We start from the raw sequence: 21,740 nt of genomic DNA, 5'->3' as shown, positions 1-21,740 counted from the left end.
TGTGGCAGATTCTCAAAAAACCAAACTGCATTCATAAGAAAGCCATAAACATCGTGACAGTTTATTATGATTGAATTCCAGCTGAAGGAACAAAAGGATGTTTTCTGCCCAAAAGAAAGGCAAACATCAGTACATCTATGCACAAGTACCTGAGATGCTTACCAGAAAACCAAGAAGATATTTCAAATCCTTCTCTACTGACTGAGTATAACAAACAGAAGAAAGAAAAAAAAAAAAAAAGAGCAAGCAAGCAGTAGTCCGTATCTTCCACTCCCCTTGGGAACACGTCTGTTTCTTTTTGATTTATGGCCTTTTTTAGGGAATTGCTAAATGAAAACATTTAACACTTGCATGGGTATGCAGCTGAGATGACAGAGCAGCTGACTGGCTTTGCCAGCTGGAATTCAAGGGAATGTCTGTGTTGTAAAATGAAGTTAAGTGGGGCCCAATTCCACTTGGGAGGGTAAGGCACTTACTTCTGCCCAGTTAGACACATGCCTGAGCTTAAACTCCTCCCCAGGTCAGTGATCCAACTCACTAACATAGAATTAAGACTGACTCCCTGCTTTACTTCCAGTGAACACTGTACGTCCAATTGTACCACACAGTCTGTATTTTCTAGCTGCTTGGACTGTAAGTTCACCCCCACTGAGAAGGTAGGTGATGCTGCCTAACAGCTCATAGCTGTGTTTTCACCAGTCCCACCACCATTCATTTCTACCTGGCAGGAGTTCTGGTTTGTTGACCTTCATCAGAGTGCAATAGTACTGGCTTCAAAAGAGATGCTCTCCCTCAGACAATAGCTGTCATTTAATAGCTGTCACGAGGTTTCAACTGAGAAATAAGGTGATTTATGTCAGGGGAGTCCCACAGTACTTTATATGTAGTTCTACTGTTTATTTACTTCTGTATTCCAGCACATTCTCTGAATTTCAGTGCATAGTAGACTTCCATTGTTTTAGGTCAGCAGCCTCCTCTGGCTGCAGTGAAGAAGATGTGGCAGGAAAAATGCTGCAGTTCCATCCTCTGGTAGAAGACTGAGGAAATCCCTTAGTTCCAGTTCCATTGCAACAACTGATAAAGTTTCTGAACAGGGGAGAAAATCTTGTTTAGGTATTTTGGTTTTAGAACAAAGAAATGAAAAAACATTAACAATGTAATCACTAATTGAAGTCATCAAATTATGTAAGTATTGCAATGGGAATGAAATTTGAGACACGCCCATTTAGGAGGAAATGCAACTATAGGAAGTCTCAAAAGTAAACTGAAATTATGTGTTAGATTAAACCCATACCTTGATCTCATCAGGTCTACATGCGGCACTAATGCTTATGGAAGTCTGATCTAGTACTTCACATATTTTGTATCAAAGGCCAGGGAAGCCCTGGAAGCAGCACCCTAACTCAGCACAACCTCTAAAATGAGATGTTCTGAAAGCAGCTTCTCAGACCAAGCTGTTCATGTTCTTAAGTGATTACAGCAGAGTTACTCCATGAAAACAGTATTTCAAAAGAAAAACTATTAGCACTAGCAACTAGAACTTTATGATAGAGCATGGCAACCTGTGCTGCACAATGCAACCCCGTGATGCTGTTTTCCTGCCCCCACGCATTACACTGTCAGTTGTAAAAAACACAGGTGCTTTATTCACTCTTATTCGGTCAGAACAAACACACTGGCCCCTCAGCTATACACAACATTACTGACTTCCCACAAACACGTGACAACTAGACTACCAGGGTTGGTTTCTCTACTTCTAGTAGTAACACGTTGTGGTTTTTTCAGTCTGTGACCTAATCATCAATACACACTTAAACACCTGCTGGGTTATCAAAAGTAGCCTGTCATTGCTTAGAACCATACAGGCACTGGGCCAAGGAGAAGAAACAATTACTGTCTATTAGTTTTATGTAGTAAGTTTTTTTAATAGTGTCCATTCTTGACCTATATAGAAACACTATCACAGAATCATGGAATGGTTTGGGTGGGAAGGGACCTCAAAGCCCATCCAGTCCTACCCCCTGCCCTCGGCAGGGCCACCTTCCACTAGCCCAGGTTGCCCAAAGCCCCGTCCAGCCTGGCTTTGAACCCTTCCAGGGAGGGGGCAGCCACAGCTTCTCTGGGCAACCTGTGCCAGGGCCTCACCCCCCTCACAGGGAAGAATTTCTTCCTTAGATCTCATCTAAATCTCCCCTCTGTCAGTTTAAACCTGTTCCCCCTCATCCTATCCCCACACCTCCTGATCAAGAGTCCCTCCCCCCTTTCCTGTAGCCCCTTTCAGTCCTGGGAGGCCGCTCTAAGGTCTCCCCAGAGCCTTCTCTTCTCCAGCTGAACCCCCCCAACTCTCTCAGCCTGTCCTCACAGGGGGGTGCTCCAGCCCCCTGAGCATCCTCGTGGCCTCCTCTGGCCCTGCTCGAGCAGGTCCGTGTCCTTCTACTGTTGGTGCCCCCAGAGCTGGACCCGGCACTGCAGGGGGGTCTCCCGAGAGCAGAGTAGATATGATTCCAACATTTTGGACATTCCAACAAACTGTTTGTTTTCACTACAAAATTAATGCCATTTTTATATGAGGCAACACACTGTACGTTGCAGAATCCTGTGCTAACAACTAGAAAGCCTGATGAGCTGTGTTAGCTTTAACTGTAGACAAAGGTGCCCATTTTCTTCCAAATTATCACATCAGTAGTCCTTAGCCTGAACAGTATTTACAATGTCAGATGATGTGCAAAGGCTGCTGGAGTTGCAATAAATTCATTTACCTTTCAGTGATGAAATTAGAACAGGGCAGTCATTGCCAGTAAGTCTGGTTGTCTTGCAAAGTTCAGGAAGCAGCTTGTTCCACCACACAGCCTAATCCACAAAAACCAACAGCAAAAGTGTAAATTAACAAGGACTGCAATTAAGAGTATGAAAGATCTGCTAAAAACACACTAACTAAGCTCAGATATGTACAAATGCAGGTAGGTTGCGATGAACTCAATAATTTATATAATGCTCTGAAATGCAGGCTTTTTTGCATATGATGTGTTTTTCAATTTTCAGTGTGATCTTTTTCTACTCGAAAAATTTTACATAGTGCCCCCTAGTGCCTCTATAGAGAAAAGTTTATAAGAGAAAAGTCACATAATTAGTGAGACTGATGCAGTCAGAAAAGGAGGGGTTTTCCCTCCAAACAGCTCCATGCAAAGTGGTGAACAGCATTACTACAAGAATTCTGCTCTGTCTCCTGACCTAATCTGTCTATTTCCAACAGCAGTAGTAGTGAATTATGTTTATAATTTTGTTAATAAGAATGGAGAGAAGGAATTTCTTTCCTTCTTTTTTCAATATGGCAACTCTTTTCCTCCACCCGTGTTCAGATTCAGTACTGCAACCTCACATTCAACTCTAACTATGTGGAAACAATCAAAGAAACTATTTTCAGATCTGAATAAAGAGCACAAATCTGGTTTTGAACAGAGTTCTAGTATGTCCATCTGGTAGAGGATCACCTTTGCTGACCCTGGCCAGCAAAATGGTGCACAATTAATTGAGTAACTCTGATGGGCAATAGAAGTAAACTCCTGTACTCCTGGAACACTTGAATAAAATCGGTTCCAAAATTAAAACTGTACAGAGGCTTAAGGGAAAATGGGACATAAAGAACATAATCTTTCCCCTAGTGCACCAGTACCATTCTGGTGTTAGAAGGCCAGAAGATGTCACTAGAACACAGGAAGAATATATTTAAGTGTGATTTTATCTGAAGGACCATGTGTTCTTATCAGGTAGCTTATCACTAAATTTCATGTTATACAACACTGTCAAACAAGTTAGAACACTGATTAGTGAGAAACTAGCTAGTTTTTCGTTTACAGTGGAAAAAGAATGTATTACTCTGCCTTTTCTGAGGCACTTTGCCATCTGAAAAGACTATGCTTTCAATTTGCTAGAATGAATACAAAAAGTCACAGAAGAAACTGGGGAAAAAAAAAATATTCCATTAAAATTAGTGGGGACTGAGTTACGGAATTTAAATGCCAAGCCAGAGGTTCAAAGCAAGTTAAGCAGTTTACTTTGTCTGAAAGTTGCACTACTTGATCCATTCAGAGTCCATCTGTACACACATCATTTATAGTTAGAAAACAGAAAAAAACAAAGCAAAAAAATACTGTAACGAAAGTAGCTCACCCGATTGTCACCTTTCAGCTCGTGCTGAGCATATAATACAGCTGCATCAGGACACCTTCTGAGGAGCTGGTCAAGGGCTTCCTCGTACCGGCCTAGACGGGTACTGCAGAGAACGTGGATGGTGAGGCCAACGTTGCCAGCCTCTGTCAGAGGCTCCAAGACAGGCAGAGCTGGAGCTATATTGATTGACTGACTACACAAAAGAGACTGAAGACAAGAAGAAAAAGTATTGTTTGGATGTAAGACAAACTTTGCAAAAAAATGCTAACCATAACCTTAGAACACAAGCCCTTACTTATCGGAATAATTTTGAAATAATACTTCCTTTAATAAATGTTATTGAAAACTGAGAAAGCAAGTTTAGAGTGGACCGCAAATGTAAATATCATTGTTATTGACGCATCTCTACATATTTTTTCCTTTCATCATTTCAGTGGGCCTTTTAGTTTAACCTGTATAACCTGGGGGGGAAGGAGGAAGTTGTTCATACATACATGAACATTTGCAGAATGGATCTAAGCTGTGAACAGTAAGATTTAAGGGGTTTCATACCTGTAGTTTTGAGATATCTTCATGGTAATCCTCATCAGATGGAGATCCCATTGACATTATGGAAGTTACCCATGGGAAAATCAACCCAAAATGGTTACAGGAGTTTATCTATACAAGAAAGAATCAAGTGGCAATACAAGAAATATTTCTGTTAGTGACAGTTCCATGTCAAACCCACAAGTGAAGAAAACTTTACTCTCAAATAGCATAACTTAGAATAGCAGCTACTCTTTCTTCTGCTTCATACAATTTAGTAACAAATAAACTGGAAACTCCTATATAATTCTGTATTTCAGATTTCCCATTCAGAATCCCTTAAAATTCATCATTCACACACTTTTCTCATTTAGCCAGCTTTGTAAAACTGCAAACACTCCACCTGACAAACTCTGATTGTTTCATTTTAGCCCTTATTTCTATCCAGAGCTGAGATTCCTGTTGGAAGTATATATGCAAATGTCCCCAAAGAACAGGGCTCCCCAGAGCCAGCAATACCTATTTGGTAACTGCACGCTACCTTATTTGCTTTCAGTCTTGCTTCTTTTAAGAAATAAACTGTCCAGAATTGAAATACTAAGGATAGTATTTGGATCGATTTTGGAGGGACAATGCAGCCATCAAACTTCCTGCGAGTGGTAGACTTACCAAATCCTCTGTTGTTTTCAATGGCTTAGTCTCAGGAAGTTGCTTCTTTGATATTCTCCAAACGTACTGAGAAGTAACCCTCAGTAAAAGCTCCTGAAGTATTTCTTCCTGAGAGCACACTACAAGAAGAGCTTCCCAGAAATCCACCAAGAGCTGAGGAATAGTGTTTTCACTGTTACCACACAACATCTAAGAACAGAAACATTGGAAGACATCAAGTTAGCACAGATTGTGGTAATTATTAGTAGCAGAATTTAGAAGAGACAGGAGGAACAGTTTTTCACTTTTACTAGAAGCACAACTTTGGTTCCTTTCTTGTCTTGATGTATTTGTAATGGATGTGATTCTACATAATACAGTGCTAGGCAAAGGAACAAGTTCATGGAATGATTTTAAAGTAATCAATTCTGAACAATAGATTTGATTTATTCTTCAAGATTTACTCCACTGCCAGAAATGTCAGCACACTGTCAGCAAGTAGTTACAGACTGCTAGTTTGGAGGATTTTACATATACCAATAAGCCAAGCAGGTATCTTAGCAAGAAGAATCTAAAGGCCGTAAGAGTTGCTGTGTAGCTCAGCTGGGTATAATGGTAGGACCCACAAGGCAGATGCTTTTAAGGTCTGGTGTGCCAGTGAAATGGATTTTTGGTCTCCAATTCGCTTTAAACAGCAACACTTGTTCTGATTCAAGTTTCATGACTTGGTATTTCTGATACAGGTCTTTCACAGTAACAGACACAAGACTGCAACATACCTACACTGAAGAATACATGGCTTTAATCCAAACAATGTTATTCATTGTAGAGAAAAGAAAAAAGGTTTGTCTATTCCCAATCTAAATAAAGAATACTTCAGTGACACCAGAAACTATTCTATTTGTCTTTCTCCTCATAAACTGCAGAGACCCACTCTTCTTTCAGAAATTTACACAGAACATCAAATATTATATACCTTCCTATTTAAGTCTAATTCTTTACAAGTATGTTTCAATCCTAATGATTTCTTCCAAAGGAGCTTATGGAAGTGACTTCTCTAAATTCTGTTAAATTTCAGTAGCCTTAGGAAGTCCAATTACTAGGAAGCCATTGAAAGATCTCTGAGATCAGGGTATTCTCCATTCAAATGACAGGGTCAAATCAAAGAACTTACTTAATGAGGCTTTTTTTTCTTGATTTAACCAGTATTTCTTTCCAGATAGTCCCGTTTCTGACTCTGTAGTCATCTATCATAACTGGAATATATCCAACCCTCATCTCCCTCCTTCTGAAGAAATGCTGAAATTGAGTGAAGGAGCAACTAAGCCTGCTTTGCCTACCCATCACAACATCACTATGAGAAAAATAGAAGCAAAAAATGATTACACGCCAACCTTGAAAAAGGTATCTGCTTCTTCCAGTTCAATTTTACTGTTCTCATGTAAAGCCACAGTGGCAGCCACCAGTAAACCAGGCTGCATCTCCTTCAGGTGAACAGCAAACTCAGTTGGCACGACAATTCCTTCCTTACGCTGTCTCAAGAGTTTTGGTTGCCCAGTGAAGCCAGAAGCCAGTGCTGTCTACAAATACAGTCAGATACAAATCAGGTAAAGAATTCAATCCACATTTGATTCAACTCAGAAAACTCAGTATTTCCTCAGGCAGTGAAGTTTAGACAGATGAAATGAAGGAAGGTCAGAAGAAGGAAATAAATCCTTTCTACAATTTATAGAATAGCTCTCCAGAGACTGAGATCCAAACTGTGCCAGAGCAGTGACTCCTGAACAACAGGCCATTGCCTGAACACTGAAAGTAACACACTGTTGGAAGCTGGAGTTACTGTGCATGTAAGAAAGATAGATTGCACTATGAAATCCAAGACATTCAATACACACGGTGTTTTGAAAAATCACCAGCTGAAATTTCAATAGACTACTTTGCTAAAGTATGCATTTTATTTTGAAAATACCCATGAAACAATGATCAAAATATGCTGCACAAGTTGTTTCTGGATATCTGGGTGCTTTTGAAGGTAAGAATGACAAGATATTATTTCCACTCTAAAGACAGTGGGGAAATGATGCCTAAGCAGATTAAATGAATTACACAGGAAATATAAGGCAGACCTAGAAGGCAGTTTCAGATTTCACCCCACCATGCATACAAACTATCCTTCCTTTCTCTAACTTTGTGAAAGCGTTACTCTTTCTGCTTTGCAAAAAATGCTTTTTAAAGGTGAGGTGCAACAGAACATTTTTTTAATAGGCCAGATTAAAAAGAAAAACAAAAAAAAAACCCCAACACCCCTGCAGTGGAATGTGTGTATGTTTGCTCACAACCCGGCAATTTCACTTGATTGTGCTGTAAATGGTTAGAATGAAGGTGGTGCTGGGCATCATTGTTGAAACAACTCTCCACAATTCCCACCCTACAATTCAAAAACTGCTAACTTTGAAAGCTCTCCAGGACTTCTCCTACCAAAGCATGATATCTAACTTTGAAACAGCTATTTTAAAAATTTTTATACCTCCAATATCTCACTCTCAGAAAGAGTCTGTATTTCAAGCTCTGTCACCTCTGAATATTCACCAGTCCAGAGCAACCTTTACAAGTAATTTACAGACAGGTCTCAATCTAAAACCACAAGTGAACATCTGTGGCACAGACTGCTTCACTAACATTTTTCCCCCCATTGGTGTGGAATCCTTCCTTTGATAGCACTGAAGTAAGTTCTGATCTGATCTTACTAAGGCTTAAGTGCTTTGATTCCACATAAGAAAGATGGAAAATTGTATACAGAAACTTTAGTTTGTGTGCATCATGGACATTCTGCTTCAAGAGCAATTTTACAACAGCTCTTTGCATACAGATGGGTTTTCATGGGCATAACACATATTACAGGTGGAGGGGTGTAAAAATGCTGCTATACAACCCTGCTGTACTGCTGAAGAGCAATGGCTCTGTAGAGCTTGTTATACTCCGGTAAACAGCATTTACTTTAACAAGAACTTAACAGCTTCAAAACTTTCACTTATTTGGTAAAGCTCTGCCAAGATAAGACTACCCGACCTGCAGAGGAAACAGTACAGTCCCAGTGTGTATGCCAGCCCTCGATTCCACTGTTACTGCACTCAGTGGAGCCTGTGCAGCCCAGCAGGAGGAAGAGGAGTGACCAACAGTTGCTTCTACAGTAAAATACAACTACATGCCAAACCTACTGACTCTGCCTTTGCAAAGCATGAATAGCTTATGCTTTCAGCATACTTTACCTCCTTATAGGAGCCCATCTCATGTTCACACATTGTCAGGTCTCCCATTTTCAGAGCCATGAAAGCCTTAGTAAGTGTCACGACCACTGATGGCATGATCTTTTCTACTTTCTGAAGATACTTCACAGCTGTCAGAGGACATACATTTCTCATGCAGGGGCTGCAGAGGATATGAGGCAGCTGCACAGGGTCAGCAAGACAGAATATCTGGAGAACTTTATTTGCTGATTCCTATTGAAATAAAAGCCATTTGACAGATTAGACCTTTCCAGATATGTATGTGAATATAAAAGTACTGCAGTTTTATTTTGCTTTCTTTGGTGTTTTTTAATAAAACAGACAAGTGCAGCTTAGCTATCAAATCACAGTGCCTTTCCTGACTCTCCTCCCCACTGGTAAAAGTAAAGGATCTCTAATCAGCAGTGATGCAACCCATATTCTGGGGTGCTAGGAGAACATCCATCACCACAGTGAATTGGTTTTACCAACCTGTACAATTTGGCAATGTTCAAAGAAAGAGTTTGTTTTGTTATAGAAAGAGAAATGAAAAGAAATTTGCAGCAGAGCTTTGCTAAAATGGAAGTCTTTGTGTGCCAGTGGGAACCAGAACATTAGCAACATGCATCATGATAGTCAAACCCATAATGTTGCTTGAAAGCAGCCCAAAGCATCACAGGTGCTGCTTGCTACTTTGTCAACAAAAATGGGAAAATAAAAACGATGTGAAAAAGAACAACTGTAAAACTAAATAAGCAACTCAGCATTTTCAAAGGGCATTTAATTAAAATTTGATACACAGTTCTTAAAATCAGAACTAGATCAACAGATTAAGAAAAAACCCCTGTTGTTTCTACCTTACTTAATTCTTCATTTAAGTCTTCATTAAGAGAATGAGTTAAGTAAAATATAAATCCTCTCTCATATGTCTGTATTTCATCACCTTCTGAAACTAGTCTCTTTAAAACTTCAGTCACTGATAAACCTGACATTCTGTAGTATGGCAAAGCAAGGTGGTAATCCTTTGTGTCAAACCTGAAGGCAAGAGAGGAAAGAAGAAAAGAACAAAACAATTAAGGGCAACACTTTACCATCACTGTTTGTAAGAACTAAAATAATACATCAAACAAAGTTGCAGACACACCAGTATCTGCGAATACATAGCTCATACTCAGCGTAATATTATATTCTGTGTTCAATAACAATAAAGACAAGCAGATACTGCAGAGATGACTAGATTAAGCTGGTTTTGTAGAACATAAAGACTTGTATTATATATGTAATACTAATGTAAAACATCAAAGAATGATGAATTTTCATTTTACAGTTACATTGTTGGGAAAAAAAACTCACTTATCTAAAACGTACCTGCTATAGCAGTCTCCTAAGAAGGCACAACTTTCTCTGAATGCTTTTAGAAGTTCTTCTTTCTCATCTGATTTAAGGAAATGAGGGTCCATTACAGCTGCTCTGACCAATAAGTGAGCCTCACTTAAAAGATGGATGCAACTCTCCGTTTTTACATTTTCGTAAATTCTACTATAATCTACCTAGAACAGACACAGGATATACTTAGGCTGCTGGCAAAAATTAAGAATATACAGGAACAATTGTAATGAGGGCAGCAGCCATTTGAAAAAGTATTATGGGCTATTCATGACAAATATATTACGTTATATTTAGCAATGACATGCATCAGAGATTAATTAGCAGTACTTAATTTTAGTCACCAAACAACAAAAGCAGGAGTTGGGCAATACCATTTCTCTGTAAAGCTGAATAGTTGAAACAGTGTTTATAATATATAAATTCCAACCAGGCTCTGACTCAGAATTTGTTCTGGATTTGATGCTGTCAGCCTTTCTGGAACTAGAGAGAAGGAAAAGAGTTGTCAGTGTCCAAATAAACACTATGCAGCCAAAAAAAATCTCACTCACTTGATAATTTCAATGCACAAATAGGTATGTTTGCAGGCTTGTAAATGCTTAAGAGTTAAGCTGTGAATTTAAGTCATAATGGCTAATAACAAAACAGGGATAGGCATGTTCACACACCAGGAATACCATCAAAGCTATCTACATCTTCTCCAGGCTTAACAACAGGTAGTATCAGATACTTACATGAAGTTAAGTAACTCAAATTAGCTAAGATGTTTGCTTACTTTCTGTAAGGACTTACTGCACATTTGCCCCTGCAGCTCTATTAAAGTGTTTGCCAAGACATGGCAAAAAAATATTTGAATGCTTTTACTCTAACACATTGGCTAGGTCTGTAACGCCCTAAGGCTAAAACACTGTAGGAAAACACAGACTCTTTTTGTTATGGCTTTTTGGTTTTTAACTCTTCTGGGATATTTTTATCTTTATTTTCAAGTGATGGTATTAAGTAGACTAATATTTGTTCAACTTTCTTTACTGAAGGGAAAAAGTGTATCTTCCTCAAATGCCAACTATAATCTCTGAAACAGCACTACTGGCAGAAGAAACTGTGCTTTATACAAAGAAAAATACAGTATTTTGAATTATCATTCTCATCTTATCCTCATCTTCTCCTGAATAATGTCTGCTCTAGGCTTTAAGAAATACTGGTTCAAATAACTCTTCAATCAACTACAGTTGTCCCGCTTTGGTTAATGAACTTGAACTGACTTTAATGTAATTTCCAAATAGCTGGTTTAGAATAGCTGTTTAGTAATTTTATGAAAAGCCCTCAAAAAAGAATGGGAATAGCAGTTCTCATGGAAATAGATAAAAAGTCACAAGAGCCTCTGGCTACATACATGCTAGAAGTGTATCTTGGGCCAAAGTCTGATCCTTCTTTTGTCATGGATTACTACAGTGATGTTCATAACTTTTCTTGGGAAGAACCCTTAGCCAAATGTAAGACATTTTCATTTTGTGTTACAATTTGTTAGCCTGTAGCTTCAGTACTCCTACATATTTTTGTATCTCAAGATACATATTTTTTCTTCTCAGAAGCACATACGTTCTTAGTAATATTATTTTAACATTACTTACATAAGTTTTTTACAATCTTGAGTAACTTACTTCGTTGATTTCAAGCATTTGTGACCCTACCTTATTTTCTTCTATGTCAGTTAATACAGTAGAATTGAAAAAAATAAATGCTTGATTTTTGTTCCCATGCACTAATCAGGGAATTCTTTCCAAACAGTTTTCCAGAGGAACCTCTCTTCAACTCCAACATCCACAAATTCAGCACTGTACACAGAGCTATAAATACCATCTCCCCAAAAGACAGAAATCCTTACAGCATCCTTCTTGTAGGCTTTCTTCTTTCAGTAATATCTTCCGTGTCTGCCTTAGTCAAAAGAATTATATGGTTTTTGAAATGACAGATAGCTCTTGGTCCTATAAAAAGCTGCATTCTTAACGTGCAGACATCCAGTGCAACAGGTGGACAAGCCTATAAAGGATAGTAATTGCTTTGTAATTTCTGTTAGTATGTACTTTGAGACTTTAAACAAAAAAAAAAAAAAAGAAATTTAACCTCTGTTCAATTATCTGACACTAAAAACATTCACTGGCTTTCCTAACTTTTGAGTTCTTCACTTAAGCAAGAATAAAAATACTCTAAACTATGACATAAATCATTTAACAATGGGTAAAAAAAAAATAATCATTTCACTCTTCAAAGCAACTACACAGTTTTAGCTGTGTGTCTCAAAATAAGTGAGCCTGAGGGAGATGCCTAACATGGAAAACTTAATCCCAAATAGTTTGAATTTGGCCAAGTTGTAAAAGATTGCCTGACATGGTTATAAAAGTATTGATTTAATTTGCTTATGAAAAGCAATTATAGAGAAAAGTATTATATTTCCTTGCCTATTGTTACATTACATACCCAGTATTATGTTCCTGATTTGTTCAATATGCAGCTTTCAGTTAAACCTTACCATATAATCTATACTGGACTAAAAATGGAAAAATGCAACTTCATTTGCCCAGAAATATTCCACATTTACAGCTTTAAGAAGATAAAATACCATATTTACAAATTAACATAGCAACACAGCACCATATGTGTACCCCGTTTTCTGAAGAAACCTTAACATTTCTTGTAAAGAGGCAGGAGGCTGCAGTGGTGACCAGAAGGCTCTAAACTGCCCTGGGCTAGTCAGAACCAGAACCAGCCAGCTCTGACACTGATGTAAAAAAACAGCAGGAAAAATAAATAATAACCACCATTGCCATCACCACACTTCCAACTCCACACTGCAGCAGAAACACCCTGAGGGGACGTGGCCCCTGCAGGGCCCACGCCAGACTGAGTCTGAAGCCTGTGGAGCACAAGCTGCAGCAGGGACACCACGAGGGACTGCAGTCTGCAGACCACCATGACATGCACATCTCCTCAAACCTCCTGCTGAGACAGGAGGCAGCCTGGTGCATGACTGCAGGAACCGTAATGGACTGAATGCAAGCCACAGTGAAAACACAGAAAGGTGAGACTGGAGAAGGGACAGATTGTGTCATGTGTTTATATTCTTTATCTCAGTACCTTTATGAGGAGCAGAGCTCTCATGTTTAGCTCTTGAGAATTTTATAATACTTCTACTGTCCTATGGTTTCTTTGTCCGCTGTCTACATGCTCAAAAGGAATCACAGAATCACAGAGTGGTTTGGGTGGGAAATGACCTCAAAGCCCATCCAGTCCCAGCCCCTGCCCTCAGCAGGGCCACCTTCCACTAGCCCAGGTTGCCCAAAGCCCCGTTCAACCTGGCCTTGAACCCTTCCAGGGAGGGGGCAGCCACAGCTTCTCTGGGCAACCTGTGCCAGGGCCTCACCCCCCTCACAGGGAAGAATTTCTTCCTTAGATCTCATCTAAATCTCCCCTCTGTCAGTTTAAAACCGCTCCCCCTTATCCTATCCCCACACCCCCTAATCAAGAGTCCCTTCCCTTCTCCCTTTCCTGTAGCCCCTTTCAGTCCTGGGAGGCCGCTCTAAGGTCTCCCCAGAGCCTTCTCTTCTCCAGCTGAACCCCCCCAACTCTCTCAGCCTGTCCTCACAGGGGAGGTGCTCCAGCCCCCCAAGCATCCTCATGGCCTCCTCTGGCCCCGCTCAAGCAGGTCCGTGTCCTTCTGATGTTGGTGCCCCCAGAGCTGGACCCAGCACGGCAGGGGGGTCTCTCGAGAGCGGAGCAGAGGGGAAGCCCCTCGCCCTGCTGCCCACACTGCTCTGGGTGCAGCCAAGCACACAGGTGGCTTTCTGGGCTGCGAGTACACATTGCTGGCTCACAGTCAGTTTTCTACTAACACCCCCAAGTCCTTCTCCTTGGGGCTGCTCTCAATCCCCTCCTCACCCAGCCTGGATTTGTGCTTGGGATTGTCCCAACCCATGGGCAGGACCTTGCACTTGGCCTCGTTGAACTTCATGAGGTTTGTACAGGCCTAATTCAGTCTTTCTTTCCTGGTATTTTTATTGATGTACATCCCAATCTTTACAATTCAATAGATTTTTACTGATAAGCAATTTAAGGAACAGGAAAAGTCTAGACCTCCAAGGATCAAAAGCCCTCCTCCTAAAAAACATGCACAAAGTATCTGGTAGCAGACTTGTTCAAGTGTTTACACTCCTTTTACAAAAACTGATTTTTCAAGGACACCTGAGAGAGAGAAGCATCATCAGCTGCAATAAGGGAAAACTCTGCACCATTCATTCAGATTAATGCAGGAAAAGCATGGAATTTAGTTTAAAATGTAAGTGATTTTATAGCTTTTCATGGTTTTGAAAACATACCACTAATCATCTAGAATCTCAAACAGCAATAATAGATTGTTTCATTGAGGCATTTGTAGACCATTAAAATACAATATGCCATAGATTGAAGTAAAATATTAATTTTGGACCTTATTTTATTGGTTCAGCCAATAGAACGTAACAGGATTTCAGAAGGAAACATAAGGAAACTAAGTGCCATACTACTACCCCCATTATCTTAGCAAGGTAGTAAGAGGTGCACCTTCACAGTCGTATCAATATATGGATCCTCATCACGAGCTGCTGCTGCACTGCACCGCACTGTGAAACACTGCAGGTTCTCACTAGAGGGAAAGAAGAAACCACAATGAAGGAAAAAAAAATGAAGACTTGCAAAAATCCAGTAGCCAAAACTACAGAGAATCAGGTATTTTTTCCTTCATAGAAATGTGCCTAGAAGCCTAAGCAGGAGGGCATGCTGCACTATCACATGAGCCTACCCAGAGAGTTCCAGGAGGCTAGGAAGGACGTATCAGAGGGAGGGAAAAAAAAAAAAATTTAAATGGCAGTAGCATAAAGAAACATAGTGATACTATCAGCAAAATCATAAACATAGTACCTTGTAATGACGTGCAGGAACTGTGGAGTGAGAACTGCCTGCTCTGACTTCTCTGAATATTGGTAAGTAGAAATCAGTTCTACTAACTTCCCAACAGAGTAGAGATATCCAACATGAGGTAAAGAGAAAAAGCAAAAGAGACTCAGTAGTTCTCTCTTGTTCTCAATTTCCTCATGGTCTGTCACAGAACTTCCTAGATGTAACAATAAGAAAGGCATTTTATATACCTTGTAAATCAAAACCTGGCAATTCCTTTGCAAGCCTAATGCCTAAAAGATACTATCAAACCTGCCCAGGTTGTGGACTGGTTTTGTTAGTAGCTAGTGAAGAGAAAAAGAACTATATGAAGATCAGCGTACAGGTCGGATCAGTGCACAGGTCACAGATTTGTATGTCATGTTCTCTCATTTGGAGTAATTTTTAACCAAGGAGTGGCCGTACCACCGATTGAAGGAATCCTATAGATGTAACGGCATCTGAGAGACCTGGCAGATTCATCACAACTAAGCATCCATAGACTGGATGATCAGCCTGATCTCAGACAACTCCTGGTGAGCTGGGATGAATGCTCATCCAGAGCTGCAGCTACAGTGCACCAAAGTACAGGTCCTCACTTAAGGGAAAGAAAGGCTGGGAATGGTGGAATTTATTTATAAAGCCACTTTGGCAGGTAAAGGCTGTTTTCAGATTTTACAGATCCTCTTGTCAAAGACTGTAAATCACAAGAGAACATAAGATAGCTGGACGTAAATGGCAAGTAGCTTATTCTCAAGTCAGCTGCAACTTAAACGAGGCTTTGCTACTTAGCAGACAACCAACCACAAACTGAGTGAGCAGTCAGTAAAGCTGATGGTAACATACAGCATTAAATTCTTCCATGGTTTGTTGGGGCTTGAGCTAGTGTGTATTCATGAACCCCTAAAATCGGCACCCAACACTTGCAGTTTTAATTAAAGCCTGGCAGAAGGGTAACCTATATCTTAATGATTACCAAGGTTTACTACTCTGATTTCCACTACTGACTCATGAAAGGCAGTTTAGTATCTTATAACACTGAGGATCACTATCTTGTGATGCAAAATTAATCAGTGGAGAACTGATAAAAGCTGATTTAGTCTTCCTCTTCTGGTGTGGTGAACTGATATTTTAGTTCAAGGTTTATGCAGAGCTTGGAGAAACTTAAAGACTTTTTTCTTAACTAAAGCTCCGTTTAAATCATTGAAAAGGGAGGAAAGACCTTAATTTAAAAACAAATCATACAGAAACAGTGTACAAAACGGAATAAACAAAGCAGCTCCTTCCTTTCCCAGGTCTCCTGTGGCACAGACCATAACACATCCACACATACCCACATACCGGTCTGGTATACAGGAAGCAGCTGAACAGAGTGCAACTTTGTCTCTTCACAAAATCCAAAAGGTGACTGGTCAGGTGTAAAACGTCTAGAGATAAAAATCCAAAACAACAACATGGCACCTCAGTGAGAAATCATTACGAGCTACTTTGGACAAGACAGCACTAGCTATAACAGGCACAGTGGATGTTTTAATACTCAAGAACAATGTGCACTCCTACTACTAATGTAATTAGCATGGCAATGCCAAGAAGCATGTGGCATAGCTAGAGACAACTGTCTTGAGTTCTTGCAACCAAAAACCTCTTTGCTTGTCTACAAGACACACGTCAAAGTCTGGGATCGCTGCAAGACATGCTGCAATTGATTTGAACCTCAGTTCAACAGGTTTTCTTCCTCTCTTTATTCAACTGAGCTATATGTAACACGGCACTATCTCCAATCCTACTTTTCTTTCCAATTATGTGTCATCCTTTTTCCTACTTTGCTTTGGAATTCACTGCTGGACTGTGACACCAATTCTTCCTCAGTGTTGGATAGAAGTTTAATGGCTTTGATAACTAACAAAATAAAAAGTGTAGTTTCTTAGTGCTTAAGATACTTGGTAAACTCCCTTTGCTAGCTGGAGAAAAGGAGAAAATGTTTTTTTAGAGGTACTCAAATAAGTATCACTTCAGCTGGAGTTAATGAAAGGTGCAGAATAAATAAACAGAAGGCAGTACCGTGATTAAGGTCACAGAGACAGGACAGCTGATCAGCCTGTGTGTGATCCTTTAAAGGAGCTCTAAACAATAACAGAATTTGACACAAGCTGCTTCAGAATAAGGTGTGTAAAACGGTTTTACCAGTTCACCATTAAAGTATAAAAACCGTGGGTGGTCAGAGACTGCAAGAGGTGGCCCAGAAAGGCTGTGGAGTCTCCACCTGTAGAGACATTAAAAACCTGACCAGACAGGGTCCTGGAAAACCTGTCCTAGCTGACCCTGCTTGAGAAGGGAGGGGTGGGGTATTGGACTAGACGGTCTCAGGAGGTCCCTTCCAACATAAATGATTCTGTCATTCTGTAAGCTGAGAAAGAGACCATCCCTTCTGATGCATCACAAGAGAAGCTGCCACGCATGCTCTTCACAGCACACAAGGACGTATGATGAAAGCAGACATTAAACATCACTAGAACTGCAAAACCACCAAAATTCTACTCTGATTGTAACAACTAGTCACATTCCCCAAATAAAATGAAACTTAGGATTTTCAAGGCCAGAAGTTGTCCAGCCATGAGATGAGCAGGTTCACAGCGTAGGGTGAAGAACCGGCTGGACAGCAGAGCTCAAAGGGCTGCAGGGAACAGGGCTACATCTGACTGGTGACCAGTCACCAGCGGTGTTCCTCAGGGCTCGATCCTGGGGCCAGGGCTGTTCAATATTTTGATCAATTATCTGGATGCAGGAGTTGACTGCACCATTAGCAAGTTTGCTGATGATACCAAACCAGGAGATGCTGTTGACTCTCTTGAGGGACAAGAGGCCTTGCAGAGGGATCTAGATAGAATGGAGCATCGGGCAATCATCAACGGCATGAAATGTAACAAGTCCAAGTGCCAGATTCTGCACCTGGGATGGACTGATGCTAGGCACAAGTATAAACTGGGAGAGGAATTGCTGGAGAGCAGCCCTGGGACCCAGGGACAGGACCCGGGGAAGGGCTCAGAGCTGGGTCGCTCGGGGTGGTTCGGGCTGGAAGTTATTAGGAAGCACTTCTTTACTGAGAGGGTGGTCAAACCCTGGAACTGGCTTCCTGGAGAGGTGGTCGCTGCCCCAAGCCTGTCGGTGTGTAAGAGGCATTTGGACAATGCCCTTAACAACATGCTCTGACACTGGGTCAGCCCTGAAGTGGCCAGGGAGCTGTACTAGATGTTCATTGTTGGTCCCTTCCAAATGAAATTTCTCTTCAAAAATGGGCTTTCTTTGATATCACATTATTTTCTCAGTGGGGAAAAAAAAAAAACAAAAAACACCAACCCTTATAAAAACCCCCAAAGTCAAAATACCAGGATTTTTCTTTCAACAAGCCATGAGCCACAGCTCATTATGATCTCTTGTAGTAAATTAACCCATAAAGAGGAAAATACATTTGCAATACCTGAAAAGCAGATACCGCACTTGGAAGCACTTTGTGTCTTCTGTAGGTAACTCTGTGGATTCCAGTGTGATGGGTATCTCACATAGCTTACTTTCTTCCCCAAGCAGTTCCACTGGCTTCTGACATACAATGAACTCATCTAATTCAAGCTGCAAAGTAGGCATTGAAGGGCCTTCATCTTTTACACCTTAACAATGAAAATGCTATATTAATTGTTCAAAGCATTCCATTTAGCAGTAAGAAAGTGGTATGACAGAGTATCGATTAAATACTCCAATTACAGCTACCTAGCTAGCACTGGCTTCCTCAAACCATGAGATTTCAAAAAACTGCTACGCTAGAAGATGAGACCAATCCTTCATTTAAGCCTCAACAGTCTGAATACCTAACAGTCAAGATTTCTGAAAGAATAGGTAAACTGTTCATTGTAAGGCCAGTCCAAGGCAACCTGTGCTGCAAACGGCTGGCTGTCAAAAAAAAGCTGTCATTTGGCTGGAGAGGTTTTAAGAAGGAAAAGGCAGTTATGATAGAAAGTTGGGTTCTCTTAAACTCACGTCAGTTCTGGAAAGCAAATCCTAACAGCACTCAGAAATAAGCTGAACTTTCCTATTTAGTTTTTATTAATAAAAACAACTAGGGCCAGGAATATCATTATCTGAGTTAAGATCCATCTCAACTCAGTGAAGAACATTCCAGTTTATATTTTACCTATCTTGACAAGTCTTTTTTACCTTTAAATTTTTTCTAGGTACAGTTTCCATTTCCAAAAGACCATCCTTTTCTCTTTTTAAGTTTCTTCAATTTGGTGGTTTCAAGTTTGTTGGTGTTCCTCTGATACTTTCAGAAAGGTGGGAATGGAGTACCAGAAAGGTGGTAATGGAGTACATATGAATTGATTTCTTGCAATACACAGGAATGAGACCCACTGAGTAAATCTATTTCTGGGGTTTCTAGGATTCTAAGGGAAGCCCCTGAAAAAGACAAAGGACTGAAAAAGGAGAATTTGCTGACACCTTGTTTATGCAAGCTCTGAGCCTACTAACAGTTACAAAAGTGCATATGCATCACCACAGCAGCATTCTTAAATGTGTAAGCCAGTATGCATGGTCCCATCTCGAGGTTCATGAGATGCTTCTTCCATTAGGCCTCCCACTTGTCCCTTAGAAGAGACACAGTTATTTGGGCAGTGATGCTGACAGAGTAATTTTTCTGAACATAGCACACTGAACTCCTACCACTTTGTTTTGGCCCATGGTGGCACCCCAAAACAGGACCTAATTCTATGTCTGTAGAGGTTGCACTACCCTGAAAGCATCTGCAGAATGATGGTGTATTTAAGTGTTACCTCTAACCGCAGATGGTACCACTTTTCATGCACTGGAGTATTCAGCTGACAGTCCTAAACTGATCTGGAAGTATTTTCTGAAGGGCAATTGCCATGTTTGAGCCTACTTTGAGAATAACAGGAGCCAGTTAGCAGATTCCTGGAAATCAAAAAAAAAAAAATCACTTCTGCACTTACCTCCATCCTCAGGCTTTTCTAGCGTACTACCTCTGTGTGCACACTGCTCTGTCCTGTCTGCACTTTGCTGGACCAGTTCCAGTTTCAGGATCAGAACCTCCAGCTCTGTCATTACAGCTATATGTCTGGCACAAAATGCGACTTCAGCAGGAATGAGATTATCAATGTGTAAAATTAAGGAGCGTTCGAAGTCTAACACAGTCAAATTCTGGTTGATGACCAGATACTTCAAACAGAACATGACCAGTTTATTTTTGCAGCCCACAAGAAGATCTCCATTTACAGGACAACATGAAACGCACAGGGGAGGATCTGAAAGTGGCATTTCCACAATTGACATCTGTTCTTTTAAGGTTTCACTGTATGACTCTTCCATCTTGTGACCGACCATCCGAACACAAACACGAGAACTCCCTGCAGACATGCATCTCCAGTTCAGATACACTCTCAGGAAAGTTGCTTTGCTTTTCTCCTCAATCGTCACCAGGTAGTCTCCTTAAAAGAAAGTAGCAGTACTGATATATCATTGAAGAATAGATGACACTTTTTGAGCTCTCTACCTGCTGCAGTACATTACAGAGAACACTGTAAATTCTCAACTCTTGCATAAAATTCCAAAAGCGGTTTGTTCACCAGTTTTGCTCTAATGAAATCCAAAGTGTGAGTTTCTTTGCTGGACACATTTCACGTACCATTACGTACAGATCTAGGCCCAGTCTAACTCCTAAATCCACTTTATGAGTTGTGATTGCAGACCAGGTGTCTCCTCTCCCCCCGCCCCCCCCGCATTTTGTTCTCTAAAGACGGGGAAAGTCACAGACTGACGAGGGGCTGCGGGGCCCGCCCCGTGCCCCGAAATCGCACAGCAGCACGCAAGAGCGCGGGCCCGGCCCGGGGCGGGGGAAGGCGGCAGAAAAAAGCCCCGCGCTGGCCCCGCACGCGCGGCCCCGCTCGGACCGGCCGGTGCCTCCGCCAACGCCCGCCCCGCGCTGCCCGGCCCGGCCCAGCGGGAAGCGCCGGAGCGCGGCCGCAGCGAGGCCTTGCTCATCCATCCTCCTCCTCCTCCCGCCCCCGCTCCGCACCTCGCCTCCCCCGGACCGGCCCGCGGGCCTCCCCGCCGGGCACTGACCTGCGGGGCTGTGGGCCATGCGCCGCACGGGCCCCAGCGTGGCGAAGGAGCCCAGGGGCTCGCAGCCGCCCTGCTCGCGCAGCGCGAACACCTCCACCCGGCAGCTGCCGCCTGCGCCGGCAACGAACAGCGCGTCGCGGCCGCAGCAGAACCGCGCCGGTTCCTGCCGGCAAGGCACCACGCTCTGCGACCCGAACGGGTGCAGGTTGTAGAGCTGCACCATGGCGGCCCGCGCCGAGCCTGCGGGGAGCGGGCTAGGCCGCCGCCGCCTTCTCCTCCTCCTCAGCCGCCGCTGCGGTACGGCCCGTCCTTCCGCGGGCTCCTTCCGCGGGCTCCTTCCGCGGGCTCCTTCCGCGGGCTCCTTCCGCGGGCTCCTTCCGCGGGCTCCTTCCGCGGGCTCCTTCCGCGTAACGTCACGGCTTCGCCGGTACTTCCGGGCGCCCCCGCGGCGGCTCCCGCCGAGCCGGCAGCGATCGCTGACGCGAGAGCGGGGCACGAGCGCGGGGCGGGACCGGGAGGTGCCGTCGGCGGCCCCGGGGCCAGCGACCGGGCTGCTGCGATCGGGACGCGCACGCAAAGGCATTTTGGGGATGAAATACAGCAATTCTGGCTCTGGAACTCCATAAACAGTGCAGAGAGTGTATG

At 42.0% G+C, this 21,740-nt stretch overlaps 1 protein-coding gene across 2 annotated transcripts; it reads right to left on the bottom strand.

Moving 5' to 3' along the window:
- Positions 1-34: 34 nt before the first annotated feature.
- Positions 35-21,707, bottom strand: HPS3 (HPS3 biogenesis of lysosomal organelles complex 2 subunit 1). 2 transcript variants are annotated; one of them, XM_074878296.1, is made up of 17 exons: positions 21,096-21,705; positions 19,967-20,461; positions 18,445-18,631; positions 16,308-16,393; positions 14,952-15,144; positions 14,595-14,676; positions 11,884-12,038; positions 10,373-10,481; positions 9,981-10,162; positions 9,470-9,647; positions 8,616-8,846; positions 6,741-6,926; positions 5,368-5,556; positions 4,723-4,830; positions 4,171-4,377; positions 2,760-2,850; positions 35-1,086 (listed from the first exon to the last, which is right to left on the bottom strand). In XM_074878296.1, the coding sequence occupies exons 1-17, from the start codon at positions 21,676-21,678 to the stop codon at positions 959-961; spliced, it is 3,390 nt and encodes a 1,129-aa protein (XP_074734397.1). In that variant the 5' UTR covers positions 21,679-21,705; the 3' UTR covers positions 35-958. The 2 variants fall into 2 exon arrangements, with proteins under 2 accessions (XP_074734397.1, XP_074734398.1); XM_074878297.1 differs by lacking the exon at positions 6,741-6,926 and having other exon boundaries at positions 21,096-21,707.
- Between the last annotated feature and the right edge of the window lie 33 nt (positions 21,708-21,740).

The sequence above is a fragment of the Strix uralensis genome, chromosome 9, assembly GCF_047716275.1.
Source record: "Strix uralensis isolate ZFMK-TIS-50842 chromosome 9, bStrUra1, whole genome shotgun sequence".
NCBI lineage: Eukaryota > Metazoa > Chordata > Aves > Strigiformes > Strigidae > Strix > Strix uralensis.
This window is presented reverse-complemented; position numbering and strand designations above follow the sequence as displayed.

Coding starts and splice junctions, on each gene's coding strand:
- HPS3 (XM_074878296.1), bottom strand. CDS start 21,678: ATGCCTTTGCGTGCGCGTCCCGATCGCAGCAGCCCGGTCGCTGGCCCC. Junction 12,039..14,594: donor ATATTGATACGACTGTGAAG/GTGCACCTCTTA, acceptor TATCCTTTATAG/GCTTGTCCACCTGTTGCACT. Junction 4,831..5,367: donor TGAAAACAACAGAGGATTTG/GTAAGTCTACCA, acceptor TTTCTTGTATAG/ATAAACTCCTGTAACCATTT.